The sequence below is a fragment of the Pituophis catenifer genome, unplaced genomic scaffold (assembly GCF_029215685.1).
Source record: "Pituophis catenifer annectens isolate HBS135680 unplaced genomic scaffold, rPitCat1.0.hap2 SCAF_3, whole genome shotgun sequence".
Lineage (NCBI taxonomy): Eukaryota > Metazoa > Chordata > Lepidosauria > Squamata > Colubridae > Pituophis > Pituophis catenifer.
Genome location: NW_027256883.1, coordinates 211,733,036 through 211,753,394, shown reverse-complemented (window position 1 = coordinate 211,753,394; position 20,359 = coordinate 211,733,036). Strand labels below are relative to the sequence as shown.

The window sequence follows — 20,359 nt, the reverse complement described above, 5'->3', positions numbered from 1 at the left end:
CTGTGGGGTCTTTTAGTTGATTGTTTTCTTGCAGATGTTTCATGATCCAACTAGGTAACATCATCAGGGCTGGAAAGGAGTGGGATTTGCTCTGTTTACATGGCTTGCCTTTTCAGCCTGCCCTGTGTATAAAGACAGCAAACCCCACTCCCTTTAGCACTGATGGTGCTACCTACTAGGGTAAGAAAACTACCAAGCTCAAAAAGCACCAAGCACCCCACAGTTCAAACCTGAACGACAAATATTCTCTTCTATCAGCAAACTTACACATCAGGCAGTGGCTTCGGAATCAGCTCTACAGTGAACCTTGAACTTTCCTGTCTGACTTCAAAGGGAATCTTCTCCATGGACATAAAATGGATGTAGAAATTCACCATCACTTCACCACGCTGATCAGGTTTCTCATTCTCATCGAACATATCTGTACATCCGTGCGCCACCCAAGTGTACGTATCGGGATCAATCATGAAATCCTGAGTCTTGGTTGCTTCCTTGGTCAAACTGAGTTGCTGGAAGTTCTGGCTGAGGTCTTCCTCCTTGTCCTGGATCCCATGTCTGCGGAGGCCCGAAAGGCGAATGCACATGTAGCAGGCGCCAAAATCCACTTCGAGGCCACATTCTTTGAGGAACTTCTTGGTGAGATTGATGGTCCCACAGGGCTTACCTTGTGGGGTCCGCTTCTTCTTCCAAATGATCGGGACGTCTTGCAGGACAATCGAGCCGTTTTCAGCCAACGCGCCCAAAGTTGCTTCTATGTCACAAAGAGGCAGCCACACTTTGCGGTAATCAGAGGCATTTTTATAAATGTCCTTCGGGGCTTGGGAAGCGTACTTGGAGAAGCAATCGATGGGTCGCTCAGTGTGTTCCAAGCACACCTCAAAGCCAGGGGCTACTGTCCACAGTTGCACAAACGGCACCAGGAAGCCTCGTTGGACATCAGTGGTCAGTTGGAAATTCAGCACATCTCCAACTTTAAGTTCCACGGACAGTTCTTTGTAGTGTAAGCACTTACTCCTCCCCACTGACCCCACAGGTTTGGACTCCAAGGTGCAACTCTCCTCAAGGAGGTGGATTAATTTCTCATAGTCTTCATTTTTGACAGCTGCAAGGATTTCATGCCACACATCTCCATCAAAGCGAAAAATGTTCCCTCCAATCATTGACCGCCGCGCTTCATTCTCCTTTTTGGTTACCAAGGAGTACATTCTTCTCTTCCACCTCAACTTCATACTGTTCTGCTCCTCGATGAAATTTGGTTGACACACCAACTGAAGGGCTCTATAACTGATGCTGAGACTATCTTGAAAGGTCTCCTTGTTGAGAGGAAACAAGAGTTTGAAATTCTTGGCCTTCTCTTCAACATTGGCAATGAAAGCAAACTTCTTTTGAACCTGACATTTCAGCTGGGTGGCCAGTTCCAAAGATCGGACTTTTCGCTTGTACGAGTTGGCCCTGCTGTTCTTCCGGTTGAAATCGTGGCAAAGGAATTCAATCTCTGCTTGAGAGTATTGTATGGGCTTCTTCGAAATGAGAGAGACAATGTGCCGCTGAACAACAACATCTATGTAGCGCCGAATTGGAGAAGTAGCCCAGGTGTACGAGTCCACGTGCAAAGAGTAGTGGCCCAGCTTGGCCTGAGGACAGGAATTGGAACGCATAAAATAAGAACGGTTCAGGAGCTTCCGAAATTCTAAATTGATGGGCGCAAGTTTGGGATGGATGTCATCTGTGGTGATGAGGTCAAGCATCTTGGGGAAGTCGCGGTCATTGGCCGCTGACTTGAGGTGGTCCCACGAGGAAGTCAAGAGAACAAATGGATGAATGGTCCTCATGGGGGCATCACCAGTCGGAGCTCCTAGATGATGGGAGAGGTGGGTGGACAGAGGAATGACATCTCTGTATTTATCCCTCATTTGGGAGATTTGATGAGGATTGGGCTCCATCTGACAACGAAGAGGGGTTAAATTTCTGGTAGGAGTTTGGTTTGTGAGCAGATCTCCCACAGAACTGTTGAAAAGGATCATAAACTCCTCAATCATCTGGTGAGAACATCGCTGACCTAAAGGAATTTCTTCATCCAACTGGTCATAATGGCAGTCTTCGTGAAGCCTGGACTTCCGGTGGACACGGGAGAAATGATACGCCATTGCAACACAATCTTCTAAGGTGTCAAAATTACGTGACGGTGCCTCTATTTTGTAGTAGTTCTTAATGATCCCTTCAGCTTCCTCATATGTCATCTGCCGATCAGAGCAGATTATGGACATGCGAAAGGAAATTGTTTCCATCTGATCCGTGGCCTTATCCATTACGACAAAGAGGGAAATCACCAAACGTTCCTTGTGAGGAAGGAGACTGCAGAGGCTCTGACTGAGCTGCGGTGGGAACATATGTATGGGCTTCTCAGGAGCATAATAAGTTAACCCTCGGTTCTTGGCTTCTGTATCCAAAGGACAATCTTTGGGGATCACAGAGGCCATGTCAGCAATGTGGATCCCAATCTCGTATTTGTCACCAATATCTTTGACACTGATGGCATCGTCTAGGTCTTTAGAACCGAAGGGGTCAATCGTGAAAGTAAAGTAAGACCGACAGTCTTTCCTCCCTGCTCTCATCAGAGAAGGGTGACCAGAGATTAATTTGGCCATTTGGCTGGTCACCGAGGCAGGATATCCATTGGACAAACTATATTCCAAATCCAGAATACGAAGCCCATCATCTAGTGAGGAAGCCAAGGGAAGGACCTCCGTAACAATTCCCAGAGGGTAGTAATAACCTTCTTCCCATTTCATGATTTGTACTACGAAAAGGCATGTCTTCCGGTTTTCTGGTGTTATTTTTTTCCGGCTCTTCAACTTGATAGTTCCTGCCGGGTCAATTCTGCGGATGGGAATAGAATCAGTATCATCTTTCAATGGAGGGACAAAGATTTTTGTGACAGACTGGTCAATGGGGATCATGACCCGGAGATCAAACTCGTCCACTCTGCAGATGAAGTTGAGATCCCGTTCCACCTTTTTTAAGATGCCCACCACTTTCCCATGAGGGTTGCCCTCAAGAGTAGTGTTGGGCGTCAGGATCTCCACCAAGACTTGGTCTCCAGTGAAGGCCATGCCACAGTTGACTCGACCCTTGATCTGGATGGTCATTGAAGAAGCCTCATCCAGAGTGAAGGCAGAAGCTTGATCGAACCGTTCTTGGATGAATTCACAGCGTTTGTATCGCTGGGGCTGCATCTGCAAATACTTCTGCATCATTTGCAAGGGATAGTTGATGTACTCTTGACTTCTCCTTTCAGGGACTGAGACGTCCGATTTCACCTTCAGCAGGCCTTCTTCGGTGACCAACACCATCAACTTTTTGCTTTCATCCAAGAGTTCCTGCAATATTGGATCATCAAGGTTTAAGCTTTCCGTGTCAGAGACCCAGGAGTCTGTATCGCTACCTTCTTCCTCGGATTCAGGGCTTCCTCTGTTCCAGCTGGCCAAATCGGACATCGCCTGCTTTATCTCCTCCAAGGTCAGGGTTTCAGGAGTGACAGATTTCTTCTCAATGCACTTCTTGATGAAACTTTTCCAGATCTTGCTGCACTGGCCATGAGAACACAGAGCAACGGCGTCTCCGACTACGATGACCTGCGACTGAGCCCTTGTTATGATGGTATTCAACACCCGTGCGTTGTTGAAATACTCCAAGTTAGAGGAACTGACATAGGCCAGGCTGTTGCAGGTATGCACCGTGTTGATAATGATGACACGGAATTCTCGCCCTATAGAAAAAATAGAAGATGGATCTGTTTGTCAATATCATGAAATACAGGCTATCCTTGACTTACAACGATTCATTTAGTGACCATTTGGTACTGAAAAATGTGACTTATGACCGTTTTTCACACTTATGACCATTGCAGCATCCCTAGGGTCATGTGATAAAAATTCAGAAGCTTAGCAACCTGCTCATATTTATGATGGTTGCAGTGTCCCAGAGTCATGTGATCATAAATAAATAAATAAAAAATAAATCACTTTCTACGAACTTGTGATGAGGAAACTCAATGTCAGGAACTTACTTTTGAGAGTTTAAGAGACCCTCTTTTCAGGTCATTCTAACACCCAGCGGGTGGTGATGGTTCCATGCGAATGGCAATTAAGCATGTGCAGGCCCATTTGTGCAAACGGCGGGCACGCGTGCCTGCTGCTTGCACAAATGGAGCTGTGTGAGCGTGCTCGCCCACCTGCTGCATACTTAAGTGGAGCTGCACATGAGCTTGCACTCGCCCACTGCTTCTGCAGCCCAGTTCTGAACAGACCATAGCCCAGCTGTGGGCCGCAGCCTGGGGGTTGGGAACCTGTGTTCTAAACAGCAGGTAAAATTGGAACAGGGACCTTACCTGCAAGATTGTCATAGCTCTCCACGGTCACTTCTGAAAAGCCTTTTTTTCTCATCTTGTCTCGGATAAATTTAACCTGGAAAAATCAAAGGTATCAGCATGTCTTTGTATAAAAAAAGAACACCGCTTAGGAGGGGCCAAAAGCCCTACTAAGCAGGTATATACAACAGTATGAAGGCTATTGCTTAACGCATTGTAAACCGCCCTGAGTCTCCGGAGAAGGGCGGCATATAAATCGAACCAATAAATGTCAATTGTAATTTTGGAATATAAATCTGATACCAGTTTTTATTATGGTGGTTTAAATAAAAGTCTCCAAATACAATTGAAAGAAGAGCAACTTTTAAAAGGACTAATTTGGGACTTTTTCCTCATGGATATTAACAAGGTTAAGAAATCCTTGAGAAAAATAGAAGCTTTATAATTATTTAACAAGCATTCCAGAGAAGAAAATGATTTTATTCCATGAAGACAAGCTGGAAGGAGTGACTTAAACTTAATGAGTCAATTGGAATTAGGATAGATTTCCATCGGTTTGATATTTGTAATTGAAAGAAAGTTTTAATCTAAAACCATTTCAAAACGTATTTTCCTTTATATACAATGCTTAAGTAATTCCTAAAGTTTGTAAAATATTATTGAAAATGTATTTGAAAGTATCTATTTTAAGAGCAAGTTAAAGAAAAAGATGTATTAGCCTTAATACATTAAAATTAAAAAGCTTTAAAAAGTATGTATACAAGAAGAAAAATAATTATTTTATGAGGGTAACTTGGAGGGAGTGATCTAACGTTAATGAATTAGTTGGAGTTAGTTGGAATTTGATTGGTCTGAAAGTGAACTTTAAAATATGTATGCTAAGAGAAAGTTTTAAAAAGATGTATTACAATGTTTTAATTTTAGAAATGTTTTTTAAAAAAGGATGAAAAAAATATTTTCCCTTTACAATTAAAGAAACCTAAAGAGTATAGTGAGTTTTGTTAATAAAAATGATGATAGTTTGTAAAGATAATTAAGTGCAGATAGAAGTACATATTATTTCAATAGCAAGGAAGATAAAGCAGCAATGGTTAAATTGATTGTTCTCTTCAAAGAGGAGATTATATTTATGTTTTTTATTTGGCTATAACTTTTGGATTTTGAGCTTGTGATGAAAAAAAAATGAAATTTTGACTTTGGTTTTGCTGTTTAGATAGATTGTTACAGAAATAGCTAGTTATATACTAATATATAAAAGTAAAAAATTGAGGGTGTAATGTTGTTACCTTATACCGTGCTAAAAAGAGTCAGAAGTCAACGCCTTTTTCTTTCTTCCCTTGTAATATATATACATACATACATACATACATACATATATATATACATACATATATACATACATATATATATATATATATATATACACATACATTGTGTGTGTGTGTGTGTGTGTATCAAATTTATATTTGCTGATAAAGAAATAAAGGGAGTTTATTTATATTTATATTTATTTATATTAGCAAATATAAATTTGGTATAAAATGGTTTGTCATGAATGCGACTGCTTGAGGGCTCCTGGATTGGAGCTGACAGACGAAAGGATCTTCACCAGTAGGCCAAACTGGCTGTCTAAACTTTTTAAAAGTTAGAATTTAGTTATAAGTTAGAATAGTTAGAATAATACAGTTGGAAGGGACCTTGGAGGTCTTCTAGTCCAACTTCCTGCTCAGGCAGGAAACCTTATACCATAAGGGGACTCAAGAAATCCCTGAAGGACAGGATTACCCTTGGCTATTTGATGATTCCATGGGATCTCTGGCCCAGATGCCTTATCTACCCAAAATACCAGTTTTGGGAGAACATTAGCAGGAGAGAGAGCAGTTGGCAACAGAAATGTTGGGCTCAATTGTGCTTGTAAGTTGAAGACTACCCGTAATGGACAATGTAAGAACAATATACGCCCTTGACACCTCACCTGTATGCCATAAGAGACCACGCAAATGGACTTGAGGTTCTTCTGCCCCCATTCAACTGGCCATTTCTGATCCATTTCCTGCACTTTCTCAATGATCTGTTCAATCTCAGAGATGTTGTACCAGCTCATGGATTTGTCCTTCTCGGCACTACTGGAGACGTGACAAAACATGAGCGGATAGAACTCCGGGTGAGGAGGGACATTGCCTTTGGCGCCGATGGTATCTTCTCTGCCCACGTAGAAGTGCTTGGAGACAAACTCAATGATTCCTGCAGTAGACCGATAGTTCTCGTTGAAGATGATTCTACTCTTGGTGGCCACTTCATGCTGCTCCTTCTTGTAATGTTGGAAGAGGCGATTCAACAGGGTGTAGTCGGCGGACTGCTCATCCTTGTGCAATGAGTAGAGCCTGGGGGTCTTCTGCATATGGTCCCCCGCCAGAATGATCAAGGTTCTCAGACTAGCCAGAGAGAGAGGGACTAGAGCTTCGCACTCCAACATCTGGGCAGCTTCATCAATCAAGATGTGGGTGAAATAGCCACAGGGCACTCCAAGATCTCGTGAGGTCATGCACGTGGTGAGGACAATCCGGTGGCGATCGATCTGTTCTCTAGTGGGCAGGCAAAACTCATTTCCACTCGGAGAGAGACAGCAGTAGCGTAGAGTAATGGGGTCGGTTGACTTGACGGAACGGTAAATGGATTTTACCCTTAATGGAATAGCCTCAGGGTGTGACGAGATGACATAGTTGTGGAAGTATTCGCGAATGTAAATATCAGCCGCACTGGAAAAGAAAGGCATTGCAACAGGGGCTGTCCACATTTCCAATTATCTCCCCAAAATTCTTTGTTAGATAGACACATGGATTCTTGATTGTTTTTATTTCCCTCTAAGGAAGAAGGGGGATTTTTAACTCAAAATGAGTTAAAACGGCAGCCCCAGTTACCCAATTGAACCCCCATCCTTTCTTTTCCTGAGTTGTATGTGCCACACTTGTGAGAATGGGGCAGGGCTTCAATCCTGGTTACCATCTTTTTTGACCCCCTTAAGAAAGCTAAAACTGAAGTTAGGTAATAAAAACTGCTGTTCTGGCCAATTTCTTTCTCAACAATTGGTGTTTTTTAACTCAAATCTGTTTGTATTATAGATAGTCCTCAAAGTACAATGGTAAATTGGGACCAGAATTTCCATAATTAAGTGATACAGCCATAACGCAATATGTCACATGACAACACTGCTTGATGCTGGCAAGTCCCTGTTGCCATCATTATACAAGGATGACATATCATTAAGCGAGCCGCTACCTGCCCTGCGTGCACCTTTTCTGAGCTTTGGCGCTCGCTTGAGGAGGGCCTCCCCACGCGTGCGCACGCTCCTGACTCAGCCCCAGCTGCTCAGAAAGTCACAGAGGAGGAGGAGGGTCGCCGGAGATTGCAGGAGCGAAGCGGTCCTGTACTTGCCTTCACGTCACCTTTGCGCATAAGGCAGCCTTCGCTTCCTGCCGCTTTGGGCTGGAGTTGGCGCCCTCCACCCTCAGCCAAAGAGCTGCCGGGTGTGGGGGATGACACGGCAAGGCGATGGCCGGAGCATTAGTGCAGGAGAGAAACCGGGTCCTGTTAAGTCCCTCCTTAAGTGAGCGGATGCCCACCCTGCACACGTCTTTGCGGTGCTTTGGCACTCGCTTGAGAAGGGTCTCCCCATGTGTATGCACGCTCCCAGCTCAGCCACAGCTGGGAGAGGAAGGAAGGTCACTAGAGGAAGGGGGGAGTAGGAGGACGGTCGCCCAAAGGGAGGGGAGAGAGACATACACACATACAGAGACGGGGGGGGGAGAGAGAGAGAGAGAGAGACATAAAGACACATACAGAGTGATACATAGAGAGGGGGTGACAGAGGGGAAGAGAGGGAGAGAGAAAGATACAGAGGGAGAGAGACACGGGGGGGGAGAGAGGGGAAGATAGGGAGAGGGACAGAGATACAGAAAGAGAGGGGAGAGAGGGGAGAGAGACATAGAGAATGATTTTGTGGCTGGGTAGGCGTGGCGGGGGGTCATGTAACTGGGTGGGAGTGAGTGACATCGAGTTGGACACGCCCACCCAGGTTTTGTGGCTCCCGGTGTGTTTTTCTTCTGTGGGAAACAGGTCCAAGTGGTTCTTTTGAGTGTTTAAGGTTGCTGACTCCTGCTCTAGTCCTTTTTTTCATTAAATTAGACATACCCAATTTCAGCAACCGTTCTTTATTGTTTTAGCCTCCAGTCCCCTAATCAGCTTTGTTGCTCTTCTATACCTTTTCTAGAATCTCAACATTTTTTTTTTATGTTGTAGCGACCAAAACTTGTAGTATTTTTGAACTATATCCTGGTTCTTGATATCTTGCATCTAACACTAACATGAGTTTAGCCTCCTGGACTTACCTGGATCTGGTTCACATATTGTGCAAACCCAGCTCTCAATTTTAATAGCTGTCCTTAAAATAATCTTAACCCTGTGAAGAAACCAAAATATTTACTTCTCTCCTCCAGTCAAAGGCTGATAAAACTTCAAACCAAGATTACCTATTGGTGTGGGTGCAGATAAGCACACGTGTCTGGGGCTTCTTGATGATCTCCAGGGTAGTCTTGGCTAATGTGAAGGTCTTCCCAGTCCCAAATGGTCCGTAGATCAAAAGAGGTGGTGTTCTACAGAAACCAGTCACCTGACCAGTGATGAAGCAAAGAGCTTGTTTCTGCTTTGCGTTCCCCCATGGCACCTGCAAAGTTCCACGTGGAATGGAGCAGGTGGTCACATCTGGAAAGACCAGCTTCACATCCCATAAATTGTCCACAGCCTGGTGCCATTGGCAGAATTGGAGGTGGTCCATTTGGAACTGGACTTCCATCTTGGCAAGCGTGGCTGGTTGGAGGCCCAGTTCCATGCAGCAACGTCGGGGAAGGAGAAGACAGATGCTCCTTTCAGTGAGGGCTTCTTTCTCGATGGAGACCTCATAAACTCGGTTGTTGGCAGGTGGATCTTGGGAGAGGAAGGCTGTTCTGACTGAGCGTTGAAGCAGGTACCCTTCGTCAGAGTCCACTGTCAATGAGTAAGGTGTCGGGACCTGGGCATAGAGCTGTTCTGGGAGAGCAAATTTCAGCCCCGATGGGAAGACTTCCACACTCTTTACCAAGGAGACCGTTGCATGCAAGTTGAGCCTAGATCAGAAGAAGATCAGACATGGGAAGAGGAGCAGAAGAAACTGGGGAAAAGAGAAGACAAAACAACAGGAACAACGGGCCTCTCTGCCTGTATTTCTCCGTAATGTCCTCACACTCCAAACCGAATTATGTTGGACTGCACCTCCAAAACGAGTGGGAATTCTAGGTCTTAGATGCTTCACTCCCTGTGGCCTGGTGCCATCCCTTCTGGTAATGTTTGAACATAGTTCCCATTATCCCCAGCCTACATGTCTGCAAGACATTTTCGGGAGGCTGGGGCAAGGGGAAGTCAATGTAAACAATCAAGAGATAGAAGAAGGTTGTGTTGTCAGCTCTCTCCAGCAATTCAAGAGAACCAGTCTGATCTAGTGGTGAAGGCACTGGATTAGAAACCAGGAGACGGTGAGTTCTAGTCTCACCTTAAATTCTAAACCCACTTTAGGCATGAAAGCTGACTGGTGATTTTGGGCCAATCATCAGGAGATAGTGAGTTCTAGTTCCACCTTAGGCACGAAAGCCGCCCAGGTGACTTTGGACCAATCACCGGGAGACCGTGAGTTCTAGTTCCAACTTAAGCATGAAAACCAGCTAGTGATTTGGATCAATCACCAGGAGACGGTGGGTTCCCCACCTCACAATTCTGGGGCCTGTAGTCTTCACATCTTTAAGGAACTTTAAGCATTCACGTCTATTAGAGCTGTGGTGGCACAGTGGTTAGAATGCAGTATTGCAGGCTACCTCTGCCCACTGCCAGGAGTTTGATTCTCACTGGCTCAAGGTTGACTCAGCCTTCCATCCTTCCTAGGTTGGTAAAATGAAACCCAGATTGTTGGGGGCAAGATGGCTGACTCTGTAAACTGCTTAGAGAGGGCTGTAAAGCACTGTAAAGTGGTATATAAGTCTAAGTGCTATTGCTATTTTACAAATATTGCAAATATTCACCTTTATTGCTATTGATATTGTTAGAACTTGGTTCTTCCTCCCTGGGATAAAAACAGGGAATTTCTTTTGGTTGGGAGAAGACTTTGAAGTCAACATTATCCCACCAATCTTGGTTGGGTTGAGATCCACTTACTTGGAGATCAAAAGCTGCTGAGCTTCTTCTTCTCGGAAGAGGAAGTTGTGCATTTCTTCACGGTAGTTGACGCGGGTGATGGGCTTGCCCCTTGCCCCTCGCTGGAAGTCCATCGAGATGGAGGAGGCCTTGTACTTCGCCAGCAGTTCCATGTCCTTCTCCGTGCGATCCACGCTGGGCACCACTATGCGGTTCCCAGTGTGCCAGCGCCCACTGCGCACAAAGCAGCTCACAGACTCAGTGGCTGGATCCACCCGCCACGGTGCTTCCTTCTGACCCACCCGGGCGTAGAGCTTTTGAACCAAGACAGGCCGGCTGCCAAAATCAAAGACCAGCCATTGCTCGTAGACCCCGAAGGTGTGACTCTTCAAGTGGACTTTCACCTCAACGGCTGGTGGAGACGCTCGTACGGTTTTGAAGCTGTCTCCAGAAGCGTAAGTGAGAAGCTGAGCCTGTCCCGGCACAACTAAGGAGAAGTTGGCTCCTGGGACTCTCTTTAATAGGGCCACGTGGATCAGTGGCACCTGAAATGGGAAAGGAAAATATGGGTAAACGAGAACAAGGGAAAAAAGATCCTCGGTGTCAGAGGTAAACTTGAAATGGAAATGGAAGAACAGTTAGATAAACTTTTTACTCAGCCCTGGGAAGGAAAAGGAGGTGAGAAAGAAACTCAAGATAACCCCACCTTGTTTCTCCTTGGTATTAGAGGGGGAGAAGGGAAACTCTGCAGAGTTTTGAGGGAGGAGGAAGGAATGGCACATAGGGTCTCCTGCTTGAGCAGGAGGTTGGACTAGAAGACCTCCAAGGTTCCTTCCTAATAGTCAAATGTAGGTGGGTTTTCCTTCCTTCCTTCCATTCCTCCCTCCTTTCTCTCATTCCTTTCCATCTCTTTTGTTTCCTTCCTTCCTTCCTCTCTCCCTCATTCCTTCTTTCCATCTCTCCTTCTCCCTTCCTTCCTCCCTCTCTTCCTCCTCTTTCCTTCTTCCATCCTCCCTCCATCCATCCATCCTCCCTCCATCCCGCTCCTCATTCCTTCTTTCCATCCCTTTCCTTCCATCCATCCTTTCTTCCTCTCTCTCATTCCTTCTTTCCATCTCTTTCCTTCCTTCCTTCCTTCCATCCTTCCTTCCTCCCCCTCTCAATGCTAGTTTGTGACTAACCACTGTGCATTCCCAGCCAACCACTGTGCATTCAGCAAATCATGGATGAGGACAGCAGTCGTCATGCAGCTATGCATGTGTCCAGCAAAGACATTAGCCAGGCTCCCTATTGCAAGCAATGCAGCTGGGCAGAGTCCAGGAGCCCCATCAAAGGAGAAACAGGTCCCTTCCTTTACGCGGCATTTCGCCTTTCCAGCTTACCTGGGAATGGACGGTGAAGACCCAGTCATATTGCAACTTCTTGTTCTCTGACTGGATCCGGAGTGGCTGCTTGCACGTGACCTTCACGCCATCTACAGCCTCCGAAATCTGATGGGGAGAGCCAAAAGGTGAGGAAACAAGGCAGGAGAAGCAAGGAAGGGATCACGTTTTATCCAAAAGATGCTTTTTCAAGAGGCAACTTTCTATGAAGATGCTTCGCTTCTCATCCAAGAAGCTTCTTCAGCTCTGGTGGGGAATGGAAGGAGTTATACTCTTTGCAGATGGCTGGTCATTTGTATTATTTTAGCTAGTCGTTGAGGCCACCTGAAGGTTTATCTGTGGGTCTCAGGGTCACCTGAGTGGTGCAAATGGGTGTGGAGCTTTCTTAGAACTGTTGAAAGGACTGTGTTGTAGACTGGAGATAATGTCGTATCCCTCCCCCTCTGTTGAGGGAGGGCTGTTCAATTTTGATATAGATGGCCTCTTTGACCCCACTTTCAAACCAGCAATCCTCTCTGTCTAAAATGTGGACTTTGCTGCCTTCAATAGAGTGGCCTTTGTCTTTCAAATGCAGATGGACTGCTAAATATAGCCTTGATGGGTTTGTTCCCCTATGTTTTATCAAGTTCTATTTTATCCCGGAACTACCTCAATCGTGACATTGCACTGAATTCTATTCCATAGCTGAGCCATGGTGGCGCAGTAGTTAGAATGCAGTATTGCAGGCAAACTCTGCCCATAGCCAAGAAGTTCGATCCTGACCGGGTCAAGATTGACTCAGCCTTCCATCCTTCCAAGATCAGTAAAATGAAGACCCAGATTGTTGGGGGCAAGAGGCTGGCTCTGTAAACTACTTAGGGAGGGCTGTAAAGCACTGGGAAGCGGTATATAAGTCTAAGTCCTATTGCTATTGCAACATTGTAGGGTGGTGCTCAAATTTCAATTTTACCTGTGTTTAATCGGAATTTGTAGCTTCTGTTTGAAGGCAGCTTTAGGTTTCCACCCTGTACAACGTCATTCTATGCTTTAACAGGTAGTCCTCAGTTTACGACCACAACTGGGACCAGAATTTCCATTACTAAATAAGGCAATTGTTAAGTGAGCCGTGCCCAATTTTACAACCTTGCTTGCCATGGTTGTTAAGAGAATTGCTGCAGCTCTTAAGTGAACCAGATGGTTGTTAAGTGAATCGGGCTCCCCCATTGCCTTTGTTTGTCAGAACTCAACTGGGAAGGTCACAAAAGGTGATCGCTTGATCCTGGGACACTACAACTGTCATAAATACATGTCGGTTAATACATAAATGTACATGTACATAAATACATGCGCTCAAATTTTGATCACATGACCATGGGGATGCTGTGACGGCCATAAGTGAGAGGATTTGTTGTGAGTAATGTGGTTATAACTTCAAACAGTTGCTAAGGATTGTAAGTCCAAAAGGTAAAATTCGCTTTACTTTGATGTATTCTGTGGAATCATTCCTTGTCAAGTGAGAGATAAATATGAACTCAATACAGGTAGTCCTTGACATACAACAGTTCGCTTAGTGACCGTTCGAAGTTACAACATCACTGAAAAAAGTGACATTACCGTCTTTTACACTTATGACTGTTGCAGCATCCCCACAACCACGTGAACAGAATTCAGATGCTTGACAACTGGCTCATATTTATGACGGTCGCAGTGTCCTGGGGTTGTGTGATCACCTTTTGCAACCTTCCGACAAGCAAAGTCAATGAGTAAACCAGATTCACTTAACAACTGTGTTACTAATTTAACAACTGCAGTGATTAATTTAACAACTGTGACAAGAAAGGTCATAAAAATGGGGCAAAACTCACTTAACAAATTTCTCACTTAACAACATAAATTTTGGGCTCAATTGTGGTCATAAGTTGATATGTGATATGCAAAATCGGTCAACCTCAGGTATCTGATGCAAGCCACAATGAGGTCATGTGCATGCATTCTATTTATATGCTATACTTCGGCAGTGGGGGGACCAACACCTGCAGCTTGCAAGACAAAACAAATCTTGTAGACGGAGAATATAAAATTCCCAAACTAATAAAAGATGACAAATATGCACTTTTCACCAACTCACGCCATAACAAATGATTAATTAATTGTATCTCAAAGCCCTGGGGGAAAAGATTGATTTTGTGACTTTACAAACAAACATCTGAATTGGTGCCAGAAAAATATTGGAAACTCGGTTTTCCTCTTTGGACACCCTTGGCTATGTTGAATTTCAACTTCTGTCATTCCCAGCCAATCCTGCACGAGACATGTTTCATTAAAATAGTATCTTCCTGTAATAATTCTATGGCATCATGTGGCAGTTGTGTTTAGTATGTTGTGTGTTGCTTTAGGGCAGTGTTTCTTAACCTTTTAAGATGGGTGGACTTCAACTCCCAGAATTCCTTAGCCTACATGCTTTAACAGGGATGGACTTCAGTTCCCAGAATTCCCCAGCAATTGGGAATTTAAGTGCACCTATCTTAAAGTTTCCAAGTCAGAAAAAGTTTCCTCTAGGCCTAGGGAATTCTTAAGCAATCAGTTGCCTAAGGAAAAGATCTTTGCCCTAAGACCGTGGTGGCGAACCTATGGCACGCATGCCGGATGTGGCACGTAGAGCCATCTCTCCAGGCACGTCAGCTGTTGCCCATTTATTTATTTATTTATTGGTTCGATTTATATGCCGCCCTTTTCTGGAGACTCAGGGCGGCTTACAATGCGTTAAGCAATAGCCTTCATGCTTTTGTATATACCTGCTTAGTAGGGCTTTCGGCCCCCTCAAGCGGTGTTCTTTTTTATACAAAGTCAGCTTATTGCCCCCACAATCCGGGTCCTCATTTTACCTATCTTCAAAAGGATGGAAGGCTGAGTCAACCCTGAGCCTGGTGAGATTTGAACTTGCAGTAATTGCAGGCAGCTGGTGTTACTTAACAGTGCTTTAATCTGCTGCGCCACCAAGGCTCTTGCATGCGCGCCGGGGAGCTGCTTTCCCAGTTTCTGGCACGTGCATGCCGGGGAACTGCTCTTCCGGATTCTGGTGCTTCCCCCGCGCATGCTCACGTTTCGGCACTCAGTGCCGAAAAGGTTCACCAACACTGCCCTAAGATATTGACTTAACCTCTAGAGACAAGACCGGCATACCTGAATGCTCAACTCCACAAGCAAGGCAAGCCCGTGACTTTTACCCCATGTTTTTGAGCTGCACAAAAGCAAAATATCTAGAAGGCTCCCTCTCTTACCACAAATACAAGTTTTCCATGCCACAAACCACACGCATATCAGCTTAGCGTCCCCAACTTACAATTAAGACTTCGTTGTGGCTCGATTGGTACTCGGCAAGAAGCCGATCTTGGTAAGCTAAGAGGCCGTCCTGCTTGGCTGTCTTCTTCTTCCTCTCGGCAATTTTTGCCCGCTGGATCCACTCTTCCAATTCCTGGACTGAATGCGCCCCAGCACAATCCTGCCCATATTCACAAACGTCTGGTCTGAAGCGTAGAGATAAAAAGACAAAAAATTGATCAGTGATAAAGGCTTGGAGGTACATTTAAGGAGACGGAGAAATCTATGCCTCATGAAGAATATTTGCAGCTCAGGGTTGACATGAGGGGTCCTTAATGCTCTCTGAGCCTGCTTGTTTTCTTGCAGATGTTTTATTACCCAAGTAGGTAACATCATCAGTGCTAATAAGGAGTGCTGTTTGCCGCCAGTTTATATTCTGGTGTCTTGCCTGTCTGTGTGGGTGGGGGGCGGTCTTAGAGATTCTTTGGTTGGGCTGTTTGCTGACCGTTTGTTGACAGTTTCTTGATTGGGATAATGCTTACTTGATTGTTGGTCTAAAGTTGACCTTAGAGTTAATCTATACCAGGGGTGTCAAACTTGATTTCATTGAGGACCCCATTAGGGTTGTGTTTGACCTCGGGGAGAGGCAGGCAGGGGGATATGACTGGGGGGGGGCATGGCCAGCTCAACGTCACTCGTGTCGGGGGCACCTGTGGTGGCCAGGGGCTAAGGCAGGACTTCCCTCAGACCCTCCCTCACTCTCATTATAATCTCCTTCTTTTGTTCCTTCCTTCCTTCCTTCCTTCCTTCCTTCCTTCCTTCCTTCCTTCCTTCCTCCCTCCCTCCTTCCCTCCCTCCCTCTTCATTCCCCTTTCTTCTCTCTTCCCTTCTTCCCTTCTTTTTCTTTGTCTTTCCTCTTCCTCTTTCTCCTTTCCTGTCCCTTCTTGGATGCTCAAATGCAAAACGGGAAACATTTCTCATTTTGTTTTGTTTTTAGTTTGTTTTCCTAGCCCTCTGCCAGCGAAAATGGAGCCTGGGAGGGCCGCACATAGCCCTCCCGAGCTCCGTTTTCGCTGGCAGAGGCACCGCAGGCCGATCCTTCACTGTTCCCAGGGCGGTCCCACGGGCCAGAACTAAGCACCCAGTGGGCTGGATCCGGCCCGTAGGCCTTGAGTTTGACACCCCTGATCTATACTGATGTGCAGATATTTGTTTAATCTGAGGTGTGCGTCTGTGATCCTGAGCCGTATCATTTTTCGCCCACTTTCTTGGGCTATTTTCCATCCAGCTGTGCAGCTGATTGGAGGTTTGTACCTGACACTGGTATGTAGGGCATACTGTTGTAGGCATTCATGCAAGAAGAAATGTTGTTCTTTGGTGGAGGTGTGCCTGCAGGCCTATGAGTGTCAGGTACAAACCTCCAATCAACTGCACAGCTGGATGGAAAATATCTAAGCATCTCTAAGACTGCCCCCCCACCCACCCAGACAGGCAAGACACCAGAATATAAACTGACCGCAAACCCCACTCCTTACTAGCACTGATGATGTTACCTAGTTTGGTAATGAAACGTCTGCAAGAAAACAAGCAGGCTCAGAGAGCACCAAGGACCCCTCAAATCTGCATCTCTTTTTGAGGAGAAACTGATTAGGAATTATGCTTCCTGCATAGATTCATGCTGAAGCCAAAATGTCATTACAGTGGTCCCCAACTTATGACCGATTGCTTAGTGACTATTTGAGGTGGTGCTTCAGATATTTGTGGATTGCACCCAAGGTGCTTATTACTACAGTACTGGCACTATAGGTATTCCTTGACTTACGACCACAGTTGAGCCCAAAATTTCTGTTCCTAAGCAAGAACAGTTGTTTGATGAGTTTCCCCCATTTTACGACAATTCTTGCCACAGCCGTTACATGAGTCACTGCAGTTGTTAGATTAGTAAAACGGTTGTTATGTCAATCTGACTTCCCCATTGATTTTTCTTGTCAAAGGGTGATCACATGACCCTGGGACATGCCAACGGTCATAAAAAGACCCTAAGTCACTTTTTTCAGTGCTGCTTTAACTTCGAACAGTCACTAAATGAATGGTTGTAAGTTGAGGACTACCTGTAAAGTTAACAACGGGTGCAGATGTCAGCTTTCTCATTAGACAAAGCCAAAAAGAACCGGGAGCAAACTCCAAATGCTACCCATAAACCTGAACCCAACGTCTGGTTCTCAAAAGCAAAAAATCTCTTAAATCTGTCCCGCTTACCGGCTGCAAAGAGCAAAGGTCTTTGGATCGTACGGAGGGGCGCGATAATTCCACTCGGTCAGCGTGTCGGTGGCGATCAGCTGCGTGTGCTCCACAGATGAGCAGTGGTTCTCGAAGCTCTGCTGGGAATCGCAGGTCACCAGACACACCCGGCAGTAGAACTGATATTGCGGCGCGGCATCCGGTGGGCTCGCCGTCTCCTCCACCACCGGGCGCAGCAAGGTAGTGCGGTCCAAGCCTCGACTTTGCTCTGCCTTCCAGATGGTCAATTCCACATCGCTGTGGGCGAAACTGCAGGACTGAGAGTTATTCCAGCAGGACCTGCCAGCTGAGAGGGACGGACAGTACGAGAAGTGCCTGCGGCTTGCCGGACAGGGCCGAATCTCGATATATTGCTCTTTTTTCTTACCGTCAGCGATCACGTGGACCAAAATGAAGCCCCAATGGTTCTTGCAATTGTGAGCGGAGCCCTTGGGAGAAATCCGTTGGGGACGGCTATAAAAACAAGGCCCGCAGATCTCCTGAAAATAACCCCCAAACTCACTGAGGATTTCTTCCGGGTTGTTGAGATCATTGGGCTTCGGCTGGGCGCTGGGCTTGACGCCCAATTGGGCCTGTTTCACCAGCCACTTCAACACGTGCCTGTCCATGTTGTACTTCCTCTCGAACGTCCAGACGATCACCTCCTCTGGGCTCCAGGCGAAGGTGCAGGAGTTGCGGTGTTTGGTGCAGCCCAAGCCAGCCACGTAATGCCAGCAGATGTCATAGAAAGCCGGGTTAGGGAAGGAAGGTCTCCTGTCCACTTTGCGCCACTGGCTGCCTCTCGTCCCCTTGCACTTGGCCAGCAAGATTTCCATCATGCAGTGGTGGTCCACCTCCTTCAGCAGGTAGGTGCTCTCGTTCTCTCTGTGGCTGCACTTGGAGCAGGCGAGGTGGAGGGACACCTGGCTCAGCAGGCCGTCCAGCGGCCCGGAAACCATCCCATTCAGGTGCGGCATTTTGTCATCTGAGGACGCAAATGGAGGTGGGGTTGCAGACACTCAGCGAGAGGGCGTTGGAGTCCCCCAGCCTGCAGAAATAAGAACAATTAGAGAGTCAGAGGATGTATGTGGAGATTGCCTATTTTTTTTGTCAATTGTGCATTGCAATATTGCAGATTGTCTACTGGCATGCCAAAACAACCAGACAGAGAGACAGGTTTATTTTTCCTGTGCCATTACTCTGCTAAACACCACAGCACTGTCTTATGTTTAAGGATATTTACCCATGTATTAGGGCTATGTTACTATTATCCTTCTCATCTTTCCTCTTAAGTGCTCCTATTAGTATTTTATAATCATATCACTTTATTGCTTATATGTACACCGAGAGCTTATGCACTGAATACAAATTCCTTTGTATTCAGTGCATAGTCCAATCACAGTGTAGTCCAATCACACTTGGCCAATAAAGAATTCTATTCTATTCTATTCTATTCTATTCTATTCTATTCTATTCTATTCTATTCTATTCTATTATTTCTATTCTATTCTAATTCTATTCTATTCTATTCTTTTTCTACTGTAGCCTAGCCTAGCCTATATTTTCTATTCTATTCCATTTTTTCTATTCCATTCCATTCTAACTCTATCCTATCCCATCCCATCCCTTCCTATCCTATCCCATTCCATATGTTCTTTCCTCCCCCCCCCCCAATCATCCAGGTCATGGTTGTCCCAAAGATGCTTTTCCAAATGGCAACTGGACTTTCTTGCATTTTTTGCTTCTCATTCCAGAAGCTTCTTCAGTTCTAACTCTGAGGTTCTGACACATGTTAGAACTGGAGAAGCTTCTTGGTTGAGAAGCGACACCTTTTCAAGAAAAAAAAAACCCAAATAAAATCCAGTCGCCTTTTGGAAAACCTACCTTTGGGACAAGAGTCAGTGGATGAAATTGCTCACTAAAGGCAAGTTCAGAACAGCCCAGCTATGCCTTGGAATAATGCCGTGGTAAAATGGGCAGCCAATAAATTATATATTTATGACCGTTTTTCACACTCATGACCGTTGCAGCATCCCCATGGTCAAGTGATCACAATTTGGCCACTTGGCAGCCACACTGTATTTACGACAAGAGTTAGTGCAAGGATCTGCCCACTGTTTAACCCAGGGGTGCATTTGAAACATTGAAAACATGTCATGAATGCTACAGGGGTTCCTGGGGTACATGACTTGTCCCTTCAGAAAAAGACTTCTATGGTGGTAGAGCCAGCCTTAAAACAAAGAAATGGAGCTATATAGGACATGGAGAACCCCAACTGAGATGTTCCATCTAAATTTAAAAGGAAGAGAGGCAAGAGACCCCGAAGTTACTAACAGAAGAGAATATTTTTAGCTCAGGGTTGAATTGCGGGGTCCTTGGTGCTCTCTCTTTCAGAGAGTTACCATCATTGGTAGGAGGAGGAGGAAGAGGAGGAGGATTGTGGGCTCGATGAATATCTGGGGACCATCTGGGGTCTTCTTGCAAAAGTTTCATGAAGCAACTAGGTAACATCATCAGTTGCAGAAGAAGTGGAGTTTGTGGAGAAGAGGGGGGAGGGGGGTCTTAGCTGTTTTCTTGCAGACATTTCATAACCCAACTGGGTAACATCATCAGTGCTGGTTGGGTCATGAAAAGCCTGCAAGAAAAAAAAAACTAAGCTCAGAGAGAACCAAGGGCCCCAACCCAAAGTTACAAGCACACCAAGCCTTGGAAAGGCATTCATTATCATTTTATCCTTGGCCTGTCCTTGACCACTTGGTGTCTTATTTACTGTACTCTACGCATTTTATTTATTTATTGCAGTAAATTA

At 45.5% G+C, this 20,359-nt stretch overlaps 1 protein-coding gene across 1 annotated transcript in view; it reads right to left on the bottom strand.

The window, feature by feature from the left end:
• Positions 1-20,359, bottom strand: part of HELZ2 (helicase with zinc finger 2) — a 65,390-nt gene that overhangs the window by 28,080 nt on the left and 16,951 nt on the right. The window contains exons 2-9 of the mRNA XM_070941835.1: positions 17,530-18,598; positions 15,293-15,476; positions 11,971-12,078; positions 10,610-11,133; positions 8,899-9,531; positions 6,345-7,128; positions 4,391-4,466; positions 268-3,769 (exon numbers count right to left, since the gene is read on the bottom strand). Coding sequence (XP_070797936.1) covers positions 268-3,769; positions 4,391-4,466; positions 6,345-7,128; positions 8,899-9,531; positions 10,610-11,133; positions 11,971-12,078; positions 15,293-15,476; positions 17,530-18,527 — 6,809 coding nt within the window. The 5' untranslated portion in view covers positions 18,528-18,598. The remainder of the gene's footprint in view (positions 1-267; positions 3,770-4,390; positions 4,467-6,344; positions 7,129-8,898; positions 9,532-10,609; positions 11,134-11,970; positions 12,079-15,292; positions 15,477-17,529; positions 18,599-20,359) is intronic.